The sequence below is a fragment of the Thalassophryne amazonica genome, chromosome 14 (genome assembly GCF_902500255.1).
Source record: "Thalassophryne amazonica chromosome 14, fThaAma1.1, whole genome shotgun sequence".
Classification (NCBI taxonomy): Eukaryota; Metazoa; Chordata; class Actinopteri; order Batrachoidiformes; family Batrachoididae; genus Thalassophryne; species Thalassophryne amazonica.
In genome coordinates this window covers 3,458,255-3,483,043 of record NC_047116.1, presented here as the reverse complement: position 1 = coordinate 3,483,043, position 24,789 = coordinate 3,458,255, and the positions used below count along the sequence as shown (strand labels likewise).

General features: G+C 48.4%; 1 protein-coding gene across 1 annotated transcript in view; it reads right to left on the bottom strand.

The window, feature by feature from the left end:
* si:dkey-230p4.1 (trichohyalin) overlaps window positions 1–24,789 on the bottom strand; it is a 109,000-nt gene that overhangs the window by 40,919 nt on the left and 43,292 nt on the right. Inside the window, exons 15-22 of the mRNA XM_034187250.1 lie at window positions 20,629–20,775; window positions 20,449–20,558; window positions 20,013–20,154; window positions 19,748–19,941; window positions 19,181–19,308; window positions 5,011–6,986; window positions 4,250–4,546; window positions 3,667–3,777 (exon numbers count right to left, since the gene is read on the bottom strand). Coding sequence (XP_034043141.1) covers window positions 3,667–3,777; window positions 4,250–4,546; window positions 5,011–6,986; window positions 19,181–19,308; window positions 19,748–19,941; window positions 20,013–20,154; window positions 20,449–20,558; window positions 20,629–20,775 — 3,105 coding nt within the window. The remainder of the gene's footprint in view (window positions 1–3,666; window positions 3,778–4,249; window positions 4,547–5,010; window positions 6,987–19,180; window positions 19,309–19,747; window positions 19,942–20,012; window positions 20,155–20,448; window positions 20,559–20,628; window positions 20,776–24,789) is intronic.

Here is a 24,789-nt window from a genome sequence, read left to right as displayed (position 1 = left end):
CGCCGGGCAGATGAACTGCTCTGACACTTTGAAGGCGAGGCAACGCCCATAGGGGAAGCTTCCGAGCTTCTGCCAGTGAGTGATTGGACCTGGTGCCCCCGTAATGGTTTATGTGGTAGACTGTAGATGTGTTGTCCGACCGGACAAGAACATGTCTTCCTCTCAGGGCCGGGAGGAAATGCTTGAGAGCCAGTCACACAGTGCGAAAGCTCCAGCACGTTTATGTGTTGTAGTCTCTCCTGAGGACTCCAGACACCCATCACCATCCTGTGGATGGCGATGCAGCCACAGTTAGGGAGTTGAAGAGCTGTGTCGTTGTGCGCCTGCTCCTGAGTCGGAGTGCAGACAAGCCAATCGGCTAAGTAGAGTAGGATTCTTAATCCGAGAACTTGCAGTGGGGCTAGTGCTACAGCCACACATCTGGTACATGTATGAGGGGCGAGAGAGAGAGGCCGAAAGGAAGGAACCCTGAACTGGTATGCCTGACCCTTAAAAGCAAAGCGGAGAAAATGCCTGTGACGAGGTGCCACTGGCACATGGAAATAGGCGTCCTTTAAGTCGACACTTGTAGACCAGTCTCCTGGTGTGATAGCTTGAAGGACATCTACTGTGCGGAGCATGTGAAACTGCAGCACCTTGAGATAATGATTCAGACGTCGGAGACTCGAGGATAGAACGAAAAGCGCCATCCTTCTTTGGAACAAGGAAGTAACTGAATAGAACACCCTGAACTGGTCTGAACTGTTGAAATGGCTCTATGGCCCCCTTCTCCAGGAGTTACAAAATCTCCAGCTGTAGGGCGGCAGACCACAGACTGCACTGGGTCGGAAACAACGGTCATCCTCACCCCATTGAACTTTGGAGGACAACATATGAACTGAATTCTGTAACCCTCGAACAAGGTTGAACTCACCCATGGTCTTGAACTTGAGCCTCCCAGTGCCTGAGATGATTTAGTGAAAAAACGGCTGGGGGCCAAATGTTGGCAGTCAGACCCGACCACCTCTGCCTCGCATCCTGAGGACCAATGGGCGCGATTACTGGAAGCTCTGTGAAACCGTTCAGTTCTCGGGGGTCGCCGTATCATTAAAGGCAGGCCGCTGGGAGAGCTGGCCCTCAACTGCGAAGGCACGTGCAGCTCTGAGAGTAGGCGGGAGCCTGGATGTAGAGTGAAAAGCTGTAGCACGTCTGACTGGCTGAGGCCTGGAAGACCGGTTGTAGGTCAACAAACTGTTGCCGAGATTTACTAGCCTCAACAGCATGCTCCAAAGTTTGTTGCGACCGCAGGTCTAAATACTTGGCCTGGAAGAACTGGCAGTGAACGGAGTGTACCTCTGCAAGATTCGGATAGGGGGAGATTATCGATCCCGAGCCTGGATGAAGCCAACCTGAACAGCTCTTGCTGGACAAAGAATAGTCCCGGTCTGGTTTGCGGCAGGAACTGTGATCAGAGGTGTGAGAGCTCACCAATGAATGGATTGGAGAGAGACTCCTCTCATCCTGGTCCTCCACACAGTCTGTATCACTTGTGATGTACAAGGAATCAGTTGCAGCAATAGACATGGCATCTTCTTCCTGCTGAGCAACTACATCGGTCTCATCAGCCTCATTAGGGACAACAGGAACTGTTACGGCATCCCTATGCTGTAGATTCAGAAACAAGGACTTAATCTGAGCAAACAGAAGTCAACGTTTCAACCTTTTCAGCCAAAGCATAGTCATGAGTAACCATCTTAGCAGAAGGGGTCCCTGCATGTGGGCGTTTACGGCACTTTGATTCCTTCCTGGGGCTGGAGGCCAATGTCCCACTAGGCATCCCACTTTCCAATGCTACGAATCTAGCAGACCTCTCTGCCAGTGGCATTCTGGCACAATTAAGGCAGGCATCACCAGTCAGGGCTTCCCCTCAGGTGTCCGATCCCAAGACATGAGGGGCAAAACATATGTCCATCACCTGGGCCCAAGGGAGCCAAACAGGTACTACAGCCATGCAACAAAGGCCCTGACAACATTGTGAACTGTGTGCAGATGGCTAACACAAGCCCTGACGATTACAGATAGAAAAACAAAGCGTGAATCACACGCAGTGTAAATAGTAACACAAGGCATGGAGCGTGGAACACTCACAGCCACAGACTTAACACGAGACATGAAGTGTGAAGCACTCACAGCCACAATCTTAACACGAGGCACGGAGCGTGAAGCACTCACAGCCACAGACTTAACATGAGACATGAAGTGTGAAGCACTCACAGCCACAATCTTAACACGAGGCACGGAGCGTGAAGCACTCACGGCCACAGTAATAACACGATGCACCAGCTGAAATACTCACAGCCCAAGTGCTAAGTCACTTACAGAAATGACAACAGTAGGTGCTAGCGGAGCTGTTGAACTTAGTAAAATGGGGGCAGCGCAGAAGAAAGTACTTCAAGGAGTGGAAAACACTTACGGCAAGCCCAACACAGTACACTATACTGGTTCTGATACACACACTACCACGTAGTTAACAGGGTTAGCGACACAACTAAACGAGTAGCCGCTTTTGTCGAAACACAGCTAAAGGGTTAGTGGCTAGCAGCTAATGACTTCAACTGTACACAGAGGAAAATACTCAGCAGGGCAGCGGCGAAGGCGCGCACCTAGCGAGGAAGGTGTACTCATGACAGGCAAATCAAAGAATACAAAACAGTGAAGCCGTGTCTCACAGCCTCTGGAGGACATGTGCAGTGCATGTAGCTCCAACCGAAAGTGGGTTGCAAGGCTACAAGCGAGAGCGGCAATCGTAGCTAAATGCGTTCTCACCTCTTCAGAATGCGAGAATGTAGAAAAGAAGCGAGCGCTGGGCGTCTGGCTATAAAACAACCAGTGACGTCACCCAGGTCACATCCAATGGTGTGAATTTGTTGGTATAATTTTCGACCTCTCTGTGATTGTGCACATGTAGTTATCCAGGTGCTAAAGCATCACCCTCTGGCGGTCAGTAGGAATGAAATAGAAACAGATTTCCACTCACACAGGGTAACTGTTTTTACTGCGACCGACTGATCAAATTCATCGAAGTGAACGAGCAGCAGATCGTAAACCACGAAAACGGCATAAAAAACCCTCCTCCATGTAGGACAAACCCAATTAAAACAGTTTAAAACAGTTAGTTAAAACAGAAGTGAACCGTCTGTCCGGTTGGCTGGTGACTGACAGACAGATGGGAAAATTCCCACAATTACAGATGCTCCATTTGCACCTCTTCTCTAAAGACTGACACCTCCTCTTCTCTCCTCCTCAACTCCTTCTGCATGTCTTCTCTCTGCTTTCCCTCCATTTGCACCTCTTCACTAAGGACTGACACCTCCTCTTCTCTCCTCCTCAACTCCTTCTGCATGTCTTCTCCTGCTTTCGCTCCATTTGCCCTCTTCACTAAGGACTGACACCTCTTCTCCTCCTCCTCAACTCCTTCTGCATGTCTTCTCTCTCTGCTTTCGCTCCATTTGCACCTCTTCTCTGAAGACTGACACCTCCTCTTCTCTCCCCTCAACTCCTTCTGCATTTCTTCTCTCTCTCTGCTTTCGCTCCCTCCTCAACTCCTTCTGCATTTCTTCTCTCTGCTTTCGCTCCATCTGCACCTCTTCACTTAGGACTGACACCTCCTCTTCTCTCTCCTCAACTCCTCTGCATGTCTTCTCTCTGCTTTTGCTCCATTTGCACCTCTTCTCTGAAGACTGACACCTCCTCTTCTCTCCTCTTCACCTCCTTCTGCATGTCTTCTCTCTGCTTTCGCTCCATTTTTATGTCTTCTCTAAGGACTGACGCCTCCTCTTCTCTTCTCCTCAACTCCTTCTGCATTTCTTCTCTCTTTTTTCGCCCCATTTGCACCTCTTATTAAGGACTGACACCTCCTCTTCTCTTCTCTCACCTCCTTCTGCATGTCTTCTCTCTGCTTTCGCTCCATTTTTATGTCTTCTCTAAGGACTGACACCTCCTCTTCTCTTCTCCTCAACTCCTTCTGCATTTCTTCTCTCTTTTTTCGCTCCATTTGCACCTCTTCATTAAGGACTGACACCTCCTCTTCTCTTCTCCTCAACTCCTTCTGCATGTCTTCTCTCTGCTTTCGCTCCATTTGCACCTCTTCACTAAGGACTGACACCTCCTCTTCTCTTCTCCTCAACTCCTTCTGCATTTCTTCTCTCTGCTTTCGCTCCATTTGCACCTCTTCACTAAGGACTGACACCTCCTCTTCTCTTCTCCTCACCTCCTTCTGCATGTCTTCTCTCTGCTTTCGCTCCATTTTCATGTCTTCTCTAAGGACTGATGCCTCCTCTTCTCTCCTCTTCAGCTCCTTCTGCATCTCCTTGCACTGTTCTGCTCTGACTGATAACTCCTCCATCCTCCTCTTTAGCTCTTGCTGCACCTCCTGCATCTTCGACTCCTGTTTGAGGGACACCTCTTTATTCGTCTTCCACAGTTCATCCTGAGCCTCCTCCTTTTCTCTCTGCTCCCGCCGCATCTCCTCTCTAAGGACTGACACCTCCTCTTCTCTCCTCTTCAGCTCCTTCTGCATGTCTTCTCTCTGCTTTCGCTCCATTTTCACGTCTTCTCTAAGGACTGACGCCTCCCTCTTCTCTTCTCCTCAACTCCTTCTGCATGTCTTCTCTCTGCTTTCGCTCCATTTTCACGTCTTCTCTCAGGACTGACACCTCCTCTTCACTCCTTAACTCCTTCTGAATTTCTTCTCTAAGGACTGACGCCCTCCTCTTCTCTCCTCTTCAGCTCCTTCTGCATCTCCTTGCACTGTTCTGCTCTGACTGATATCTCCTCCATCCTCCTCTTTAGCTCTTCCTGCACCTCCTGCATCTTCAACTCCTGTTTGAGGGACACCTCTTTTGTCATCTTCCACAGTTTATCTTGAGCATCCTCCTTTTCTCTCTGCTCCCGCTGCATCTCCTCTCTGAGGGCTGACACCTCCTCTCCCTTTCTCCTCAGTAACTGTTGCAACTCGCTCCTCTGCCTCCACTCCTGTTGCACCTCTTCTCTGAGGGCAATCACCACCTCCTCTTTACTCTTGAGTGCTTCTTGGGCTTTGGTCCTCTCCCTCTGCACCACTTCTCTCAGAGTCATCACCTCCTCATCTTTCCTCCTCATCTCCACCAACAAACTTGCCATCTCCTCTTGAAGCTCCTTCACTCTGGACCCCCGACATTCCTCCCTCAGAAGTCGATCAACTCGCTGGACCTCCTCGATTCTGACCTGTAAGCTCCGTTGTGTCACTTGTGCCTCCCTCAGTTCATCTTCCAGTCTCCTCCTCTCCTCCTTTGCTCTACTCAACAGGTCTTTCTGTTCATTCCTTTCTTTCTCCAGCCCTCTCAGCTGGTCTTCCAGCTTCTCCTTCTCCTCACAGACTCTCCTCAGCACCTCCTGGTCTGCCTTTCTTGTATCATACATCTCATTTAGTTGACATTCCAGCTCACTTCTCTCCTCCTCTGAGCTCCTTAGTGTCTCCTTTTGTTTAGTCACCTCCTTTTCCATCTCTTTCCACTTTCCTTCCAGCCTCCTCTTCTCCTCCTTGGCTTTCCTCAGCACCTCCTTTTCCTCCTCCTGCTCTTCCTCCATCTCCCTCACTTTCCCTTCCAGTCTCCTCTTCTCTTCCTCCATCTCCTTCAGCTTGCTGTCCATCCTCCTCCTCTCTTCCTCTGCACTCCTCAGCCCTTCTCTCTGTCTCTCCTCCTCCTCCTCTCCTTCCTCTACAGCTTGTCTTAGATGGTGAACCTCCTCCTCTCTCCTTTTCAGGACTTGAGAAAGTCTGGTCACCTCACTTGCCCACCATTCTGCCTTGTTGTGCCACTCCTTTATCTCCTCCTCCATCTGTCCACAAGCAGCCTCCTTTTCTCTGGCTCTCCTCTGTGCTCCCTCACTCTCAGCAGACACCTGGAGGAGTTCCCTGGCCTGGGAGAAAAGCTTATCATCTTTTTCTGCTCCTTCTCTCCTCTCCTGCTCCAGCAGAGCCCGGGTCTCTCTCAGTAGTGTTGCCAGCTGCTCCTCCCTCACCTCCTTCTCCATCAGTTTGCTGTTGACCTCCTGATGGTCCATTGCGTCTTCCTCCTCCCTCTTTGCCGCCAGCTTCAGGAGGTGCTTCAACTTCTCCACCTCCTCCTCTCGCTCCTGTATAGTGCACATCTTCCTCTCAAGGCTATGTTCCCTCTGCTGCACCTCCTTTTTCATCTCCTCTCGCTCTTCTTCAGCAATACTAATCTTTACTTTCAGAAGCTCCACCTCTCCATCCTTTGCTTGCAACCTTGCCATTAGCTGCTCCTCCCGTTTCTTCATCTCTGTCTCTTCTTGTTGTCGTCTTTGCTCCTCAACCTGCTGTACTGCCTCCTTCTCAAGGAGCTGCTGCTTTTCTTTAATCGCCTCCACTCGGTCATTCTCGAGTACAAACAGCTGTCTCCTCAGGTTGGCAAACTCACCTTCTCTCTGCTTCAGCTCCTTCACAGTCTCCTCCCAGCTCCTCTTTGACTCCTCCACCTGACATCTCCATCTTTTGGTCTCCTTCTCCACCCTCTTCTGTAGTTGGGTCATCTCCTTTTCCCTCTCCTCCTTCTCACATTCCAGTGTCTCCATTTGGTCACAGAGTGCTTCAATCTCTCCATTGCTCTGCCTTGCCTCCTCCCTCCTCTTCTCCTCCCTCTTCTGAACCTCCTCTCTAAGCTGCTCCAACATTTTCTCACTTGCCTGCTTCTCCTCCATCAGTCCTTCCATCCTGCTCCTCAGCACCTCCACTTCTCCATCCTTCAATCCCAACTCCTGGCACAGTACCTGCCTCTCTTGCTGCCAGGCCTCCTCCTTCTCCTTCTCCTCATGTCGTCTTCTCAGCTCCTTCACCTGCTCCTTCAGCCGCTGCAGCTCTTGTCTGTCCTTCTCGCTGCTCTCCTCCAGCTCCTCCTCCTTAGCTGTCACTCTCTCCAGCTCTCCTCTCAGACACTCAATCTCACCTTCAAAATAAAAGAGTGATGCCTTATTCTGAAAGTTGATCAAGTCTTTTTTAGAATCTTAAGTCATGTCAGTACTGCTGTTACCGCCAGTCTCTTCCACCTGCTTGTGTCCTATTCCACTCTGGACTTATGTGGCTAATGAAGACGCACACAGGCCCGAGGCCTGCTGGTCCCGGTGCTTTCCTCTGATCAGAGTCGATGACTCGCCGTGGACATGACACTGGGCCAACTCACATGACGTCAGATCAGTGCCCTAAGCACTTACGCGATAAAACACACATCGGGTGCATTATATTATTTGACGCGTAGATATGAACTGTGAGCGCACAAATTATCTGCACGCGCGCTCGGAGGAAACTGCTCCTTGAGCCAGAGAAAAAGTGCTGCGAGCGAGGAGGAACATGTGATCAGCACAGCCCCACCCTCTCCAAGCGGATTTCTGCTCTCTCACTCGAATACTATGGGGGAGGGATCCAGGGTCAGTACTGGCTCTGCTGTGATTGGTTGTTTCTGAAGGGTGAGATTTGATTGACAGCCCTCCTCTCAGACACGGAAGTCTAGTGAAATGAAGAAGACAACCTGAAGGAACATCTTCCCAGACACCGAAGAAGAAGAAGAGGTAGCCAATCAAAGCCCTAACCTTATTCCCAGAAGGGTCTACGGCACGTGTCTCCCACTCCTCCCCAGCACTCCTGTTGAACGTGCCGGAAAGTGAATCACGGTATGCTCGGCCCGCCCGTCTGATCGGTCCCCCCGTCTGATCGGTGCCAGACCACACCTGGGCATTTTAAGGCACGCCGGCCATATCCGGCCTTTTGGCAGACGCGGTCCAGCCCACAAACACCTGGAAATTAAAGAATAAAATATTTACTATTCTGTCAAGACAGTGTTGCAGGTGACCTTCGTCCACCTCCTGAGCTGCTCGTGGCTGCGTGTGCGTGTCCTGTGGAGTATAGCAGAGTCTGGCACGGAGCGATCGACCCATGCCACACAGCCCGGCATGGCGCCATCACGTTCGCCATGATCCATGTGGAACTATCTGTGGGGACAGAGATGGAGATGGTGGATGTAGCCATGAATCCAGCGCCGGAGGCAGTTTGGTTTTAAAACCGCTTTCAGTCCCATGATCGTGAATCTTTCGTTTTCACACTCGTGCGCTGTTGGTGTGCAGGCGTTTCGGTGATGGGAAATGGAGGATCATTCATCCACCTTTTCTCGATGATTTGTGGCTTTGACTTTTTTCTCCTTCGTTCTGCTGCCGACATGTGGCCGGAGGCCTTTATGACCGAACTAAAACCGCATTGCTTTTATTTTTTTTATTTTAATTTGTTCTTGGAAATGATAAATCCAATTAATGTTCATCGCTCCTCAAAAATGTCCGCTCATGCCAACAAGACAGAGGTGGATGCTGAATGTCGAATTTTGCTGCAGTTTAATAAATGCAGGTGCAGGTCGTCTCTCACTGATGATCATCTGTCAGCTTCACATCTCCAACTCAGACATTCAGCCTGACTTTGATACGCTTGTTAAAGATCAACAGAGACCAGATTTCTCTCACTGAACAAGAAAAAAAAACCTGAAAAACACTAAAATGTGGAAAGTGGTGGAAAATACAAATGTAGTCATGCAGAGACATGATAAGATCGAGTGCACTGGGACACTTTTCTCTTTTTCTGTACAGTTCAGTGACAGTGATATTGTGACTCGTCTTTAATATCTGGTTTACATAATGACAGTTGATGTGACGTCTTCAGAAAGCTCAGAACCTCCTTGTTCCAACAGAAAGTTTCAGTTTCATGAATATATTAAACTCAAAATGTGTTCTATTTCATTTCTCCTGACCGCCAGAGGGTGGTGCTTTAGCACCTGGATAACTACATGTGCACAGCACAGAGGTCAAGAAAATATACCAACAAAGTCACGCCATTGGATGTGACCTGGGTGACGTCACTGGTTGTCTTTATATACCAGACGCACCCAACGCTCGCTTCTTTTCTACATTCTCGCATTCTTAGAGGTTGAGAACGCATTTAGCTGCGATTGCCGCTCTCGCTTGGAGCCTCGCAACCCACCTTCGGTTGGAGCTACGTGCACTGCACACGTCCTCCAGAAGCTGCGAGACACGGCTTCACCGTTTTTTGTATTCTTTGACTGATGCCTGTCGTGAGTACACCTTCCTAAACGCCGGGTGCGCGCCTTTGCCGCTGCCTGCTTGACAGGGCCTTTGTTGCATGGCTGTAGTACCTGTTTGGCTCCCTTGAGCCCAGATGATGGACATATGTTTTGCCCCTCGTGTCTTGGGATCGGACACCTGAGGGAAGCCCGGACTGGCAATGCCTGCCTTAATTGTGCAGCATGCCACTGGCAGAGAGATCTACTAGACTTGCGGCACTGGTAAGTGGAATATCTAGTGCGACTTTGGCCTCCCAGTCCCAGGAAGGACCAAAGCACCGTAAACGCCCACATGCAGGAGCCCCTTTGGCTAAGAAGGTTACTCGTGACCATGCTTTGGCTGAAAAGGTCGAAACGTTGACTTCTGAGTTTGCTCAAATTAAGGTCCTTGCTTCTGAATCTACAGCCTAGGGATGCAGTGACAGTTCCTGTTGTCCCTAATGAGGCTGATCAGACCGATGTAGTTAATCAGCAGGAGGAAGATGCCATGTCTATTGCTGCGACTAATTCCTTGTACATGACAAGTGATATAAACTGTGTGGAGGATGAAGATGAGAGGGGTCTTTCTCCAAGCCATTCATTAGTGGGCTCTCACACCTCTGAGGCAGAGCCCCTGCCGCAAACCGGATCTGGACTATCCTTTGTCAAGCAAGCTGTTCAGCTGGCTTTATCCAGGCTTGGGGTCGACAATCCCCCTGTGGAAACCACCGCTTTAAGTGCCTTTTCCAAAGTCACTGAGAAGCTTTAGTTCAACATTCCAGTTTCACAACCATATATCGAGGAACTCCACCGATGTTGGGCAGACCCAAAATCACTGACCTATCTATCACAAGACTGCAGAGCCATTAGCTGCTATGTGTGATTGTGGCGCAGTATGGTCTGAACCGTATGCCCACCGTTGACAGCATTTATGCGAACCTGGTTGTGGCTCCAGCTGATGTTGCAACGGCCGATGCCCGCTGCCACGACCTCAGTGTAGGGCACTGATGACCTCCCTCACCAAAAGCTATGACATAGCTGCTCGCATTAGTCGCCTAGGCAAACTCATTGTCCAATTTAGCCCGTGCCCTCTCAAAGCCTTTGACGGAGGCAGAGGTTGATGATGCTATGCAAAGTCTTAGTGATGCCTCACTCCAAACTTTTGCTTATATGTCCAGAGAGCTTGGCAGACTGATGTCTAACCCTTACCATCACTAGACGTCAGGTGTGCGTGCGCAGTCCCCCCTGTCCGAATCCTGCAGAGGCACACTCCATTCGCTGTCCGGTCTTCCAGGCCAAGTATTTGGACCTGCGGCCCAACAAACGTTGGAGCGTGCTGTTGAGGCTAGTAAATCTCTGCAACAGTTTGTTGACCTACACCGGTCTTCCAGACCTCAGCCAGTCCAGACGTGCTACAGCTTTTCACTCTACATCCAGGCTTCCGCCGACTCCCAGAGCTGCACATGCCTTCACAGTTGAGGGCCAGCTCTCCCAGCGGCCTGCCTTTCAGGAGCCTACGGGCAGACCCCCCGAGAACTGAACGGTTTTCACAGAGCTTCCATCAATCGCGCCAGAGGTCCTCAGGGATGGCGAGGCAGAGGTGGTCGGGTCTGACTGCCAACGTTTGGCCCCCAGTCATTTTTCACGAAATCAACTCAGCCACTGGGAGGCTCAAGTTCAAGAACCATGGGTCATTTCAACCTTGTTCGAAGGTTACAGAATTCAGTTCAGATGTCGTCCTCCAAAGTTCAATGGGGTAAGGATGACTGTTGTTTCCCCACTCGGTGCAGTCTGCCACCCCTACAACGGGGATTTTGGAACTCCTGGAGAAGGGGGCCATAGAGGCCAGTTCACAGTTCAGACCAGCTCAGGGGGTTCTATTCAATTTACTTCCTTGTTCCAAAGAAGGATGGCGGCTTTCGTCCTATCCTAAATCTCCGACGTCTGAATCATTATATCAAAGTGCTGCAGTTTCACATGCTCCGCACAGTAGACGTCCTTCAAACTATCACACCAGGAGACTGGTTCACAAGTGTCGACTTAAAAGACGCCTATTTCCATGTGCCAGTGGCGCCTCGTCACAGGCAGTTTCTCCGCTTTGCTTTCGAAGGTCAGGCATACCAGTTCAGGGTGCTTCCTTTCAGCCTCTCTCTCACCCCTCGTACATTTACCAGATGTATGGCTGCAGCACTAGCCCCACTGCAAGCTCTTGGATTAAGAATCCTACCCTACTTATCTGATTGGCTTGTCTGCGCTCCAACTCAGGAGCAGGAGCACAACAACACAGATCTTCTACTGAACCATGGACTCACAGTGAACTTTGCAAAGAGTTCTCTTGTTCCCAGTCAAGAAACGACCTTCATCGGCATTGCCATCAACTCCCTAACTGTGACTGCATCGCCATCCCCGCAGAGAGTGGACGATGTAATTCGTCTCGTCTCTCACATTCAACAGGCTGTGATGCTGCCTTTGGTTTGCTGCTCCGGTTGATGGGCAAATTGACTGCAGTGTCGCTAGTGGTACCTTTGGGACTTCTGTTCTTACGTCCCCTACAGATTTGGATCAACAACCTAGGCCTCAACTCAAAGTTGCATCAGCACAGGCTTGTACGACTCTCCAACCAGTGCCTTCTGCACCTCAGACCCTGTGGGAACGTGGACTTCATCTGCAAGGGTGTCCCCTCTAGGCTCCATCCCTTCTCGCCGAGAGGTGGTTGTACAGATGCATCACTCAAAGGTTGGGGGGCTGTGTGGAATCACAGGATGGTGAGGGGTGCCTGGATTCCTCAGGAGAGACTCCAACACAAACGTGCTGGAGCTTCGCGCTGTGCGACTGGCTCTCAAGCATTTCCTCCCAGCCCTGAGAGGAAGACATGTTCTTGTCCGGTCGGACAACACGTCAACAGTCAATCATATAACCCATCAGGGGAGCACCAGGTCCAATCACTCATTGGCAGAAACTCGGAGGCTTCTCTTATGGGCGTTACCTCGCCTTCAAAGTGTCAGAGTAGTTCATCTGCCCGGCGTACAGAACAGCACTGCGGATTTACTCTCCAGACAGAAACAACCACGGGGAGAGTGGAGACTGAACCCGATTGTGGTCCAACTGATCTGGCAGAAGTATGGTGTAGCGGAAGTAGACCTTTTCGCTTCAAGCACCTCGACACATTGCCCACAGTGGTACTCCCTCTCAGAACCAGACAGTCCGCTGGGGCAGGATGCATTGGCTCACCCGTGTCCGGATTGCCTCCTTTATGCCTTCCCTCCTCTCCCGCTGCTGATGTTGACACTGCACAGGATAGATCAGAGCAGCCACAGGGTGCTGCTGGTTGCTCCATTCTGGCCGAGGAGGATTTGGTTTCCCATGATTTACAACTCCTCGAGGGGGAACCTTGGGCTCTCCCGGAGAAAAAGGATTTGTTGTCACAGCTACAAGAAGGATTTGGCACCCTCACCCAGAACGCCTTCAACTATGTGTGGCCGTTGAGGGGCCGGACTCCTTGTTAAGTTCTTGTGACCAGGCTGTTGTTCAGACTATCCTTAATTCATGTGCTGCTTCTACCAGGGCTTTGTATGTCAACAGATGGAAGCTGTTTGCGCGGTGGTGTGAGAACCAAAAGTCAGACCCGGAGCCTTGCCCTGTGCCTATTCTCCTCAAATATTTCCAAGAACTGCTGGAGAAAGGACTCTGTCACTACCTTTAAGATTTAGACAGACAATCTATCTTTATTAGTTGGCTATGTACCACAGGCTTTTAAGGTGGCAGTAATTACACCATTACTTAAAAAGCCATCACTTGACCCAGCTTTCTTAGCTAATTATAGGCCAATCTCCAACCTTCCTTTTCTCTCAAAAATTCTTGAAAGGGTAGTTGTAAAACAGCTAACTGATCATCTGCAAAGGAATGGTCTATTTGAAGAGTTTCAGTCAGGTTTTAGAATTCATCATAGTACAGAAACAGCATTAGTGAAGGTTACAAATGATCTTCTGATGGCCTCAGACAGTGGACTCATCTCTGTGCTTGTTCTGTTAGACCTCAGTTCTGCTTTTGATACTGTTGACCATAAAATTTTATTACAGAGATTAGAGCATGCCATAGGTATTAAAGGCACTGCGCTGCGGTGGTTTGAATCATATTTATCTAACAGATTACAATTTGTTCATGTAAATGGGGAATCTTCTTCACAGACTAAGGTTAATTATGGAGTTCCACAAGGTTCTGTGCTAGGACCAATTTTATTCACTTTATACATGTTTCCCTTAGGCAGTATTATTAGACGGCATTGCTTAAATTTTCATTGTTACGCAGATGATACCCAGCTTTATCTATCCATGAAGCCAGAGGACACACACCAATTAGCTAAACTGCAGGATTGTCTTACAGACAAAGACATGGATGACCTCTAATTTCCTGCTTTTAAACTCAGATAAAACTGAAGTTATTGTACTTGGCCCCACAAATCTTAGAAATATGGTGTCTAACCAGATCCTTACTCTGGATGACATTACCCTGACCTCTAGTAATACTGTGAGAAATCTTGGAGTCATTTTTGATCAGGATATGTCATTCAATGCGCATATTAAACAAATATGTAGGACTGCTTTTTTGCATTTGCGCAATATCTCTAAAATTAGAAAGGTCTTGTCTCAGAGTGATGCTGAAAAACTAATTCATGCATTTATTTCCTCTAGGCTGGACTATTGTAATTCATTATTATCAGGTTGTCCTAAAAATTCCCTGAAAAGCCTTCAGTTAATTCAAAATGCTGCAGCTAGCGTGCTAACAGGGACTAGAAAGAGAGAGCATATCTCACCCATATTGGCCTCTCTTCATTGGCTTCCTGTTAATTCTAGAATAGAATTTAAAATTCTTCTTCTTACTTATAAGGTTTGAATAATCAGGTCCCATCTTATCTTAGGGACCTCATAGTACCATATCACCCCAATAGAGCGCTTCGCTCTCAGACTGCAGGCTTACTTGTAGTTCCTAGGGTTTGTAAGAGTAGAATGGGAGGCAGAGCCTTCAGCTTTCAGGCTCCTCTCCTGTGGAACCAGCTCCCAATTCAGATCAGGGAGACAGACACCCTCTCTACTTTTAAGATTAGGCTTAAAACGTTCCTTTTTGCTAAAGCTTATAGTTAGGGCTGGATCAGGTGACCCTGAACCATCCCTTAGTTATGCTGCTATAGACTTAGACTGCTGGGGGGTTCCCATGAAGGGAGTTTTTCCTTCCCACTGTTGCCAAGTGCTTGCTCACAGGGGGTTGTTTTGACCGTTGGGATTTTTTCCGTAATTATTGTATGGCCTTGCCTTACAATATAAGGCGCCTTGGGGCAACTGTTTGTTGTGATTTGGCGCTATATAAATAAAATTGATTTGATTTGTGTTGCTGCAATCTCTGCCCGACACGTCTACGTTGATGGCCGGTCAGTGGGTTCACACCTCTTAGTGTGTCGTTTTTTTGAAAGGTGCTCTATGTTTGCGGCCTCCAAGGCTTGCACGCGTACCTTCATGGGATCTTCCTCTAGTCCTGGAGGGTTTAAGCTTATCCCCTTTCGAACCAGTTGAAAGTGTTGATCTTAAATGGGTGTCAGTGAAGACTGCCTTCCTACTTGCACTGTCTTCGGCTAAGCGGGTGGGAGAGCTCCATGCCCTATCAGTCGCTGGGGACCGTTTGCGATGGAATTCTGATGGATCTGGGGTTACGCTGTGGCCTAATCCGTCCTTTTTACCCAAGAGAATTTCAACCTTTCATGTTAACCTGCCAGTTTCCTTGGCTGTGTATGCCCCGCATTCTGATCCAGGATTATCTGTCTCAGGTTCCTTGTGTCCTGTCCAAATGTTGAAGCAGTACATTAGTGCGACTGCCGGGATCCGGAAAACAGATGCCCTGTTTGTGTGTTACGGTGATCACAAAAGAGGCTGTGCTGTCTCAAAGCAGTGACTCTCGCATTGGGTCGTGGATGCCATTTTACGAGTATACAAGTCCAGAGGTCTTCAGCCTCCTAAGGTTATGTGCCATTCCACCAGAGGGGTGTCCACCTCCTGGGCTGCACTGAGAGGTGTCTTTTTGAGTGATATTTGTGCTGCTGCTACGTGGGCTTCGTCCTGTACCTTCGACCGCTTTTACAGACTGAATGTGGCTGCTCCTCCTGCGGTGACTTCGGCGGTGTTGTCTGCCTCCACTCCCCACTGCTGATGCGAGGTGAGTGTGACTCTTCGTGACCTTGTTGGTATTAAGTCATCCAGGTGCTAAAGCACCGCCCTTTGGCGGTCATCTGGAATTCATAGAACCGTAGTTACATTCGTAACTCTCGTTTTGGGGTCAATGTGACTGAAAATGATCACAAATGTAACGAGACAGAAATGTTTCACATTTTCTTCACTATTGTCTTGGAAAATCTTTTCTAAGCTTTTTTCCATTTAATAATCAGAACATCTACTTTGTCAAAACAATGCTATTTACTGCTTTTTCTATAGGAATAAATTTATTATTGTGAAGACTTGAGTTTAGCCTTCTGGCCCGGCCCTCCACAATATTTTCTGTTTCTCATTTGGCCCTTTGCAAAAAATATTTGCCCACCCCTGGCCCAGACGCTGTTGTCTTCCTTTCAGCAGAGTTCTGTGTCTGAGAGGAGGGCCGTCAAACAAATCTCGCTCTTCAGAAATGACGAATCACAGCACAGCTAGTACTGACCCCTGGTTCCCTCCCCCATAGTGCAACAAGTTTTGAGTAAGAGCAGAAATCAGCTTGGAGAGGGCGGGGCCGCGCTGTGCCTTGATAGAATGGCGTGAACTCTGAACACGGCGCCATTTTGGCTCCAACTGTGCTGAACTACTGAATGAGCCTTTAATGTTTTCAACATTTTTTTTTTAATCATTTAACCACATACAGCAACATCCAGGTACAGACACTATCAAAATAAATATAAAAATAGTTAAGATATCAAATTTACATAAATGTACAATTTATGATGATTTATTTAATTAATTTAAAGCCTGATTTATGCAGCTGCGCCTCTAAGTCCGTGTCATGCAATGACGTGTGACAGTTTTAAAGTTCTCCGTCTCTAGATTTTGCTTTATTCTGGATTAATTTCACCCTCAACAAGCTTTTCTTTCTACAATCATCACCTCCAAATCAAAGGTAAGCTGAGCAATTTCCTCTTTCACAGACTTCGTGCTGTAAAGTTGTGGACTTTTCTGATCCATCTGTAATCAGCGTGTGCGCTATAAAAACTGTTATAATATGATGGCAGACGAAGCAGTGAAAGCAGAAAAGTGTCAAATCACAGCCGGCTGTGAGTTGACACTTTGCTGCTTTCACTGTGCAGCCTGCAGCCTGATGTGCACGTCAGACTGCGGAGTCTGAGCACGGTGTGAAAAAATAAACGGTCTGGCTTTTAATCACAGAAATGACTCCGGTCCCACATGTGAGGGGTTTCATGGAAATACGTTGTGATCAGACGGGACATTTTATCTGATGTGAGCGAAAAATCCGCTGTACAAAATCTGTTATATACAGTGTTTATTCCATAGAAAACAAAACAAAAACTTTGGGACTTGTTTTTGTCCGGTGACTGTGAATATCTGGTTTATACAATGACAGTTTAGGTGAGTTTTACTGTACACGGGACTGAACAATAAATTTACCTCTCAAAGCTTTGATGATGAAGTCACTTCCATCCCACACGGCTGAATTTATTTTCCCAAATGTTTCTTCTGTTTGGATCTGAAGGGAATCTGTACATATTGAAGCCCTTGTTGTGTCTATTTGTGCCTCCAAATGCACAATAACCCGTCATTTTCAGTGAATAAATAAATAAAATAGCTGATTTACATACAGACATAATAACAGCCAGCACTATTTTGAACACAAGATGGCACCAGGAGTCATGTGACCGATTTTTTCTTACTCGTCATGTCACCGCTCTCTCAATTTAGGCACACTAGTGCTGGTCACATATTCCTCCTCCCTCGCAGCACTTGTCCTCGCTAGAGGAGCAGTTTCCTCTGAGTGTGCGTGCAGAGATAATTTGCGCTCTCACAGTTCATATCTACACGTGTGAAATAATATAACATGGCCGAATGCATGTTTTATCGCGCAAGTGCTTATAGCACTGATCTGATGCCACAGACTGAAGTCATGTCCCCAGGCGGGGCCAAGAGCAGTGGTGGGCACAGTTCAACTAATCGGATAGCCGATAATTATCGAAGCTAATATTTTTGTTATCATATTAGCTTTTCAGATAAGTTTTAAAACCATCATTGGACTAATTATCTTCCGATAAATTTAGTTCCGATAACTTTCAGTCCGCTAACATTTTCTTTGCTGGTAAAGTTTAACGGTCAGAAACGTTTGTAAACCCTAAAATCAAACATTTTAGCCCATTTGTGTGTTTCTAGCCATGGAGCAGACTGGCTGCCTGTCACTTGCTGATGACATCATCATTAAGCGCAAAACGTGATTGGCCGGTTGACGCAGGGAGCATTGTGGGTAGTGTAGTTCAGGTTCACTTTGGACGTTACAGTGACTCGTCCACTCGACACAAAAACAAAGACTAATTTTAACATTATTTTATTCCGTTGTGGCTGTAATTTAATCAACAAGACTCGCTGGGAGAGAGGAGCTCTCACGGCGCAGCTGTGTGTACAGAGGGAGGGACTTTTCTTCGCATTTAGACATTGTTTTGGATTTTAAAAGAGGATGCTTTATGTGGATTATTTATTTAGATAATCCCACTGAAACTAACAGGTAAGAATTTATATTTACTATGTGTATTTTATTCTGCCAATCAAAGCATTAATGGATGTATTTCGGTTGTTTAAGCTGCAGGGTTGGAAGTGTGTGAAAAAAGCGTCAGCTTTTAGTTCGTAAATGACGCTGTATCTAATACCGAGATAAACTGTGACTTCTAATACTGAGTTACTGCTTCTGAAAGATGATGACAGTGTTTGGGGTTTTATTTTTTGTTTATTCATTTTTCGTGTGTTGTGTTTGTGATTCCTGAATTTACCCAGCAGCCCCTGCGGCACTTAAAGTGAAACTGGTTTATCAGAAGCCGACAGTGTAATCTGACGTGGCCACGTCCAAATCAATACTAATAGTTATCGGTTATCTGTAATAAAGATAATTTTTTTTTAGCAGTTTAACTTTTCAGTTATCTGATTAATGGTTATCGAAGCTAACTTTTTGGTTCGCTGTGCCCACCACTGGCCAAGACCCATTTTTACAGATGGGTGGAAGGATGAGCGGCAAAACACACAAACCCAGCAAAAACAGCTTTAACCATTTATGACATCATAAAGAAACCCGGCGATGTGCGTGACCTTGTAGTCCAACCTGTCAGATTAGAGATTAATTAACATCAGGCAGAAGAATTACAGGAACTGTTTGTGAGGATCCTAGTTTTTGAAGGGCTGAAAGAACCTTCAGTCTTCCCCTCTTTCTCTTACACTCTCAGCCCTCCTTTAGTGACTCATTCATCATCTCATCACAAATTCAAACCTCTAAAACCCACTTTCCTCGCCTTTGAGGTGTTTTTCCTACTTTTGTTGTTCCTCTGATTCCCTCGATTCTTATTCTGTCCTGCTTTGGAACACCACACATCCATCCCAACATTCTCGTGCCTTTTCCAGCGCTCCCTTTACTGTCCGTAACTCGGCCTCATGCTCCACCTGACCTTTAATTCAAGGGTCACTCTGATCTCCTCCTCACATTGTTCCATCCAGACTGCACACTGTGGATTTTTCTGCATCCCGTCCTCCGTCTTCAGCGAGCTCCTCACCCCCACCATGTTCCTCCCTCGGCTCCTCACCTGCACCGACTCCTCCCATGTTGACACCCCTCACCCTGTCACTCACCCCGTCAACAACATAGTCTGGTTCTTTGGGTCGGACCAAACCTGCATATGTCATTCTTCCTCCTTGGTTCCACTCTCACTTATGACCATGTTGCCCTTCAGTTTGATCTTCCTCCATCAAACCCACAAAACCTCCTGCAGCCCGCCTGTTCGCCGTCTGTCACTCAGGCTCAAGTCTCACCTTGTAAAATGTCTTTGGTGTCTTGCAGAGTGTGGATGTGTGAGTCCAGCTGACATCGGTCCACTTCAGATTGTGAAAGCTGCTTCTTCTGCTGACTCAGCTGCTGGTGAAGAGACACCGACCGGGAGCTGCAGAGAGCGAGATGGAGGACATGGACATCATACCTACCAGCCTGAAGCTTTCACAGAGACATTCACAGGCATCTACGAGTACGTACAATATGACTGTGTTCTGTACCATGATGATTTTCTTTAATGACTTTTTATGATGGACATGGTTTCCCGTCAGTTCTCTGATACGTTCATGTCGTACAAATTTGCCTCAGAAATCATTAAACGTATTATCCACTTGCAGCTGAGTTAGCTGGTGTTCCTATGACACTGTAGTGGTTTGTGAGCTTAGCTTGCTCACAGGTGGTTAGCCACACGGCTAAACTTTTCCCTGACGACTCGCAGTATGCCAGCGATCATTATTAGCCTTTGTGGCTCACGTGCCACAGTAGCGCCCCCCTCAGGCAGTGCTGGTAGGAGTCATTTAGGTTTCACTCAGTATCAAGTGTTTCAGTACCGCAGCTCCTCTAGCTCCTCCTCCAGCTCTTCCCCACGTCTCTGCAAAATGCCCTGCTCCTCTTGCAGCCTGTTCGTCTCCCTCTGCTGCTCCTCCTGTTGTCTGACTCCTCTCCTCACCACCTCCTTTGCCTGCTGCAGCTCCTCCAGTGCCTCCTTCAGCTCCACACACACTGCAGCATGCTGAGAGTTCAGCTGCAGTCAAAACAGAACCAGTCAGTGCCTGTGAAACATCAACACCCTCAGTCAACTCCTGCTCCTCCCACCTCCTCCAGCTGCTGTCCAGCCTTCTCCTTCTCTTCCATCAGGAAGGAAAGCTGTCTCTCCTTCTCCTCCATGGTGACCTCTGTCTCTTCCTGTCTGTTTCTCAGTTCCTGCATGGCGTCTGCCTCTACTTGCTCCTGAGCTCTGAAGAACACCAAACAGCATCTTCAGGACCAAACAAATGAATATAAAAACGCGAGCTTCCGATTTCTAATATTCACATCGAGGGACAACATTCAAAACCAATCTGAAATAGCTGTGCGACAATTCATTTTAAAAGTTAATGTTCAGGATTTGGCTTTGATGTTGAGGTCAGGGGTCACGTGGCCGTCTGAGTCTGCCACCTCACAGAAGCGACCAGCTTACTATCTGTGGTCTGTTCAGGATCAAGTGTTTCTCTTTACACTCAGGACTGAAGACGATGGATTCTGAACTCACCTGAGCTGGCTGCACTGCAGCTCGAGCGACTTCACCTGTCTGTGCAGAGAGCTGACCTCTGACCTCAGCGCCTGCAGCTGTGTCCGGCTTTCTGACAGCTCAGCTTCTGCCTGCAGACACACAGACGTCAGTCGGGGGGGGGGGGTTGCAGAGGTGAGGTCAGCAAGCGAGCACTGGTACCTGCAGCAGCTGTCTGTTTAGCTCCGCCTTGTCTGCAGCCAGACTTTCATTCAGGGCAGCCATCTTGTCCAAAGCGTCCCGCCCATCCTCCACGTCCCTCTTCAGCACACACTCAGAGGATGAGAGACGCAGCACACACTCCCTGGACTGTGACAGACACAACCTGACTGACAGTCTGTAGCTCCGCCCACTCTGGCACATCACTATACACCCTTTTTAAAGTGGCTTCAACAGGAAAATGATGCGAACAACAGCATCGCCTTAACGACATAACGTCAAAGGACAGGACGGGAACAACGCAGCTAACATAGTTAGCATCTTTATTCCTGAAGATGTCTGTAGAAGCTGTGCTGCTAAAATCACAAACACCAACTCACACGCTTCCCGGTCACACTTTGTGGCTGTGAACCTGTTTTTGTGATTTCCTGTGTTAAAGGGAACTGCAACAGTTTTCACATGTTCAGATGTTTTTGAGTTGAAGAAATTAATCAGCCCAGTATTATTTAGAACAAACACCATCATGAGCCAAACCACGTCATGTAGGACGCGAGCTGAAAACACGCCGGCTGAGAGGAAACTGTCTGTCTGGCAGCAGGCACACGCGCACGATTACTGAAGTAAACACAAGGAAACTTTAAAACAGCCGGTTGGTTACATGAATACTTATGCATCATCAACAAAGGGTCCAAACATGTTGATTAACTTTGTACACGCATCTGACATGGTAACTCTTCAAGCTAAAGAAAAGACGTCATGTCATTTTAAATAAGGTGTAGAACAAGGGTTACGAATGTAACTGAGGTTCTATGAATTCCAGATGACCACCAGAGGGCGGTGCTTTAGCACCTGGATAACTACATGTGCGCAGCACAGAGGTCAAGAATATATACCAACAAAGTCACACCATTAGATGTGACCTGGGTGACGTCACTGGTTGTCTTTATATACCAGACGCACCCAGCGCTCGCTTCTTTTCGGAATGAACTCGCAAGACTCTGAGTGACAAGCAACTCTGGCAGTCATCCGGAATTCATAGAACCTTAGATACATTCATAACTCTCGTTCTATTTCATTCCAAGTGATCGCCAGAGGGCAGTGCTTTAGCACCTGGATGACTTAATACCAACAAGGTCACGAAGAGTCACACTCACCTCGCATCAGCAGTGGGGAGTGGAGGCAGACAACACCGCTGAAGTCACCGCAGGAGGAGCAGCCACATTCAGTCTGTAATAGCGGGCAAAGGTACAGGACGAAGCCCAAGTAGCAGCAGCACAAATATCACTGAAAGGAACACCTCTCAGTGCAGCCCAGGAGGTGGACACCCCTCTGGTGGAATGGCACATAACTTTAGGAGGCTGAAGACCCCTGGACTTGTATACTCGTAAAATGGCATCCACGACCCAATGTGAAAGTCGCTGCTTTGAGACAGCACAGCCTTTTTTGTGATCACCGTAACACACAAACAGGACATCTGTTTTACGAATCCCAGCAGTCGCACAAATGTACCGCTTCAACATTCGGACAGGACACAGGGAACCTGAGACAGATAATCCTGGATCAGAATGCGGGGCATACACAGCCAAGGAAACTGGCTGGTTAACATGAAAGGTTGAAATTCTCTTGGGTAAAAAGGACAGATTAGGCCACAACGTAACCCCAGATCCATCAGAATTCCATCGCAAACAGTCCCCAGCGACTGATAGGGCATGGAGCTCTCCCACCTGCTTAGCCGAAGACAGTGCAAGTAGAAAGGCAGTCTTCACTGACACCCATTTAAGATCAGCACTTTCAAATGGTTCGAAATGGGATAAGCTTAAACCCTCCAGGACTAGAGGAAGGTCCCATGAAGGTACGCGTGCAAGCCTTGGAGGCCGCAAACGTAGAACACCTTTCAAAAAAACGACACACTAAGAGGTGTGAACCCACTGACCGGCCATCAACGTAGACGTGCTGGGCAGAGATTGCAGCAACATAAATCTTCAAGGTAGCGACAGAAAGTCCTTTCTCCAGCAGTTTTTGTAAATATTTGAGTAGAACAGGCACAGGGCAATGCTCCGGGTCTAACTTTTGGTTCTCACACCACCGCGCAAACTGCTTCTATCTGTTGCCATACAAAGCCCTGGTAGAAGCAGCACATGAGTTAAGGATAGTCTGAACAACAGCCTGGTCACAAGAACTTAACAAGGAGTCCAGCCCTTCAATGGCCACACATACAGTCGAAGGCGTTCTGGGTGAAGGTGCCAAATCCTCCCCTGTAGCTGTGACAACAAATCCTTCCTCTCCGGGAGAGCCCAAGGTTCCCCTTGAGGAGCTTGTAAATCATGGGAAACCAAATCCTCCCAGGCCGGAACGGAGCAACCAGCAGCACCCTGTGGCTGCTCTGGTCTATCCTGTGCAGTGTCAACATTAGCAGTGGAAGAGGGGGGAAGGCATAAAGGAGGCAGTCCGGCCATGGGAGAGCCAGCGCATCCTGCCCCAGTGGGCTGTCTGGTTCCGAGAGGGAGTACCACCGTGGGCAATGTGTCGAGGTGCTTCTGCCAGATCATCTGGACCATAATAGGGTTCAGTCTCCACTCTCTCGGTGGTGGTTACTGTCTGGAGAGTAAATCTACAGCACTGTTCTGTACGCCGGGCAGATGAACTGCTCTGACACTTTGAAGGCGAGGCAACGCCCATAGGGGAAGCTTCCGAGCTTCTGCCAGTGAGTGATTGGACCTGGTGCCCCCGTAATGGTTTATGTGGTAGACTGTAGATGTGTTGTCCGACCGGACAAGAACATGTCTTCCTCTCAGGGCCGGGAGGAAATGCTTGAGAGCCAGTCACACAGTGCGAAGCTCCAGCACGTTTATGTGTTGTAGTCTCTCCTGAGGACTCCAGACACCCCTCACCATCCTGTGGATGGCGATGCAGCCACAGTTAGGGAGTTGAAGAGCTGTGTCGTTGTGCGCCTGCTCCTGAGTCGGAGTGCAGACAAGCCAATCGGCTAAGTAGAGTAGGATTCTTAATCCGAGAACTTGCAGTGGGGCTAGTGCTACAGCCACACATCTGGTACATGTATGAGGGGCGAGAGAGAGAGGCCGAAAGGAAGGACCCTGAACTGGTATGCCTGACCCTTAAAAGCAAAGCGGAGAAAATGCCTGTGACGAGGTGCCACTGGCACATGGAAATAGGCGTCCTTTAAGTCGACACTTGTAGACCAGTCTCCTGGTGTGATAGCTTGAAGGACATCTACTGTGCGGAGCATGTGAAACTGCAGCACCTTGAGATAATGATTCAGACGTCGGAGATCGAGGATAGAACGAAAGCCGCCATCCTTCTTTGGAACAAGGAAGTAAACTGAATAGAACCCCCTGAACTGGTCTGAACTGTGAAATGGCTCTATGGCCCCCTTCTCCAGGAGTTACAAAATCTCCAGCTGTAGGGCGGCAGACTGCACTGGGTCGGAAACAACGGTCATCCTCACCCCATTGAACTTTGGAGGACAACATATGAACTGAATTCTGTAACCCTCGAACAAGGTTGAACTCACCCATGGGTCTTGAACTTGAGCCTCCCAGTGCCTGAGATGATTTAGTGAAAAACGGCTGGGGGCCAAATGTTGGCAGTCAGACCCGACCACCTCTGCCTCGCATCCCTGAGGACCACTGGGCGCGATTACTGGAAGCTCTGTGAAACCGTTCAGTTCTCGGGGGTCTGCCCGTAGGCTCCTGAAAGGCAGGCCGCTGGGAGAGCTGGCCCTCAACTGCGAAGGCACGTGCAGCTCTGAGAGTAGGCGGGAGCCTGGATGTAGAGTGAAAAGCTGTAGCACGTCTGACTGGCTGAGGCCTGGAAGACCGGTGTAGGTCAACAAACTGTTGCCGAGATTTACTAGCCTCAACAGCATGCTCCAAAGTTTGTTGGACCGCAGGTCTAAATACTTGGCCTGGAAGAACTGGCAGTGAACGGAGTGTACCTCTGCAAGATTCGGATAGGGGGAGATTATCGATCCCGAGCCTGGATGAAGCCAACTGAACAGCTTGCTGGACAAAGAATAGTCCCGGTCTGGTTTGCGGCAGGAACTGTGCCTCAGAGGTGTGAGAGCTCACCAATGAATGGCTTGGAGAGAGACTCCTCTCATCCTGGTCCTCCACACAGTCTGTATCACTTGTGATGTACAAGGAA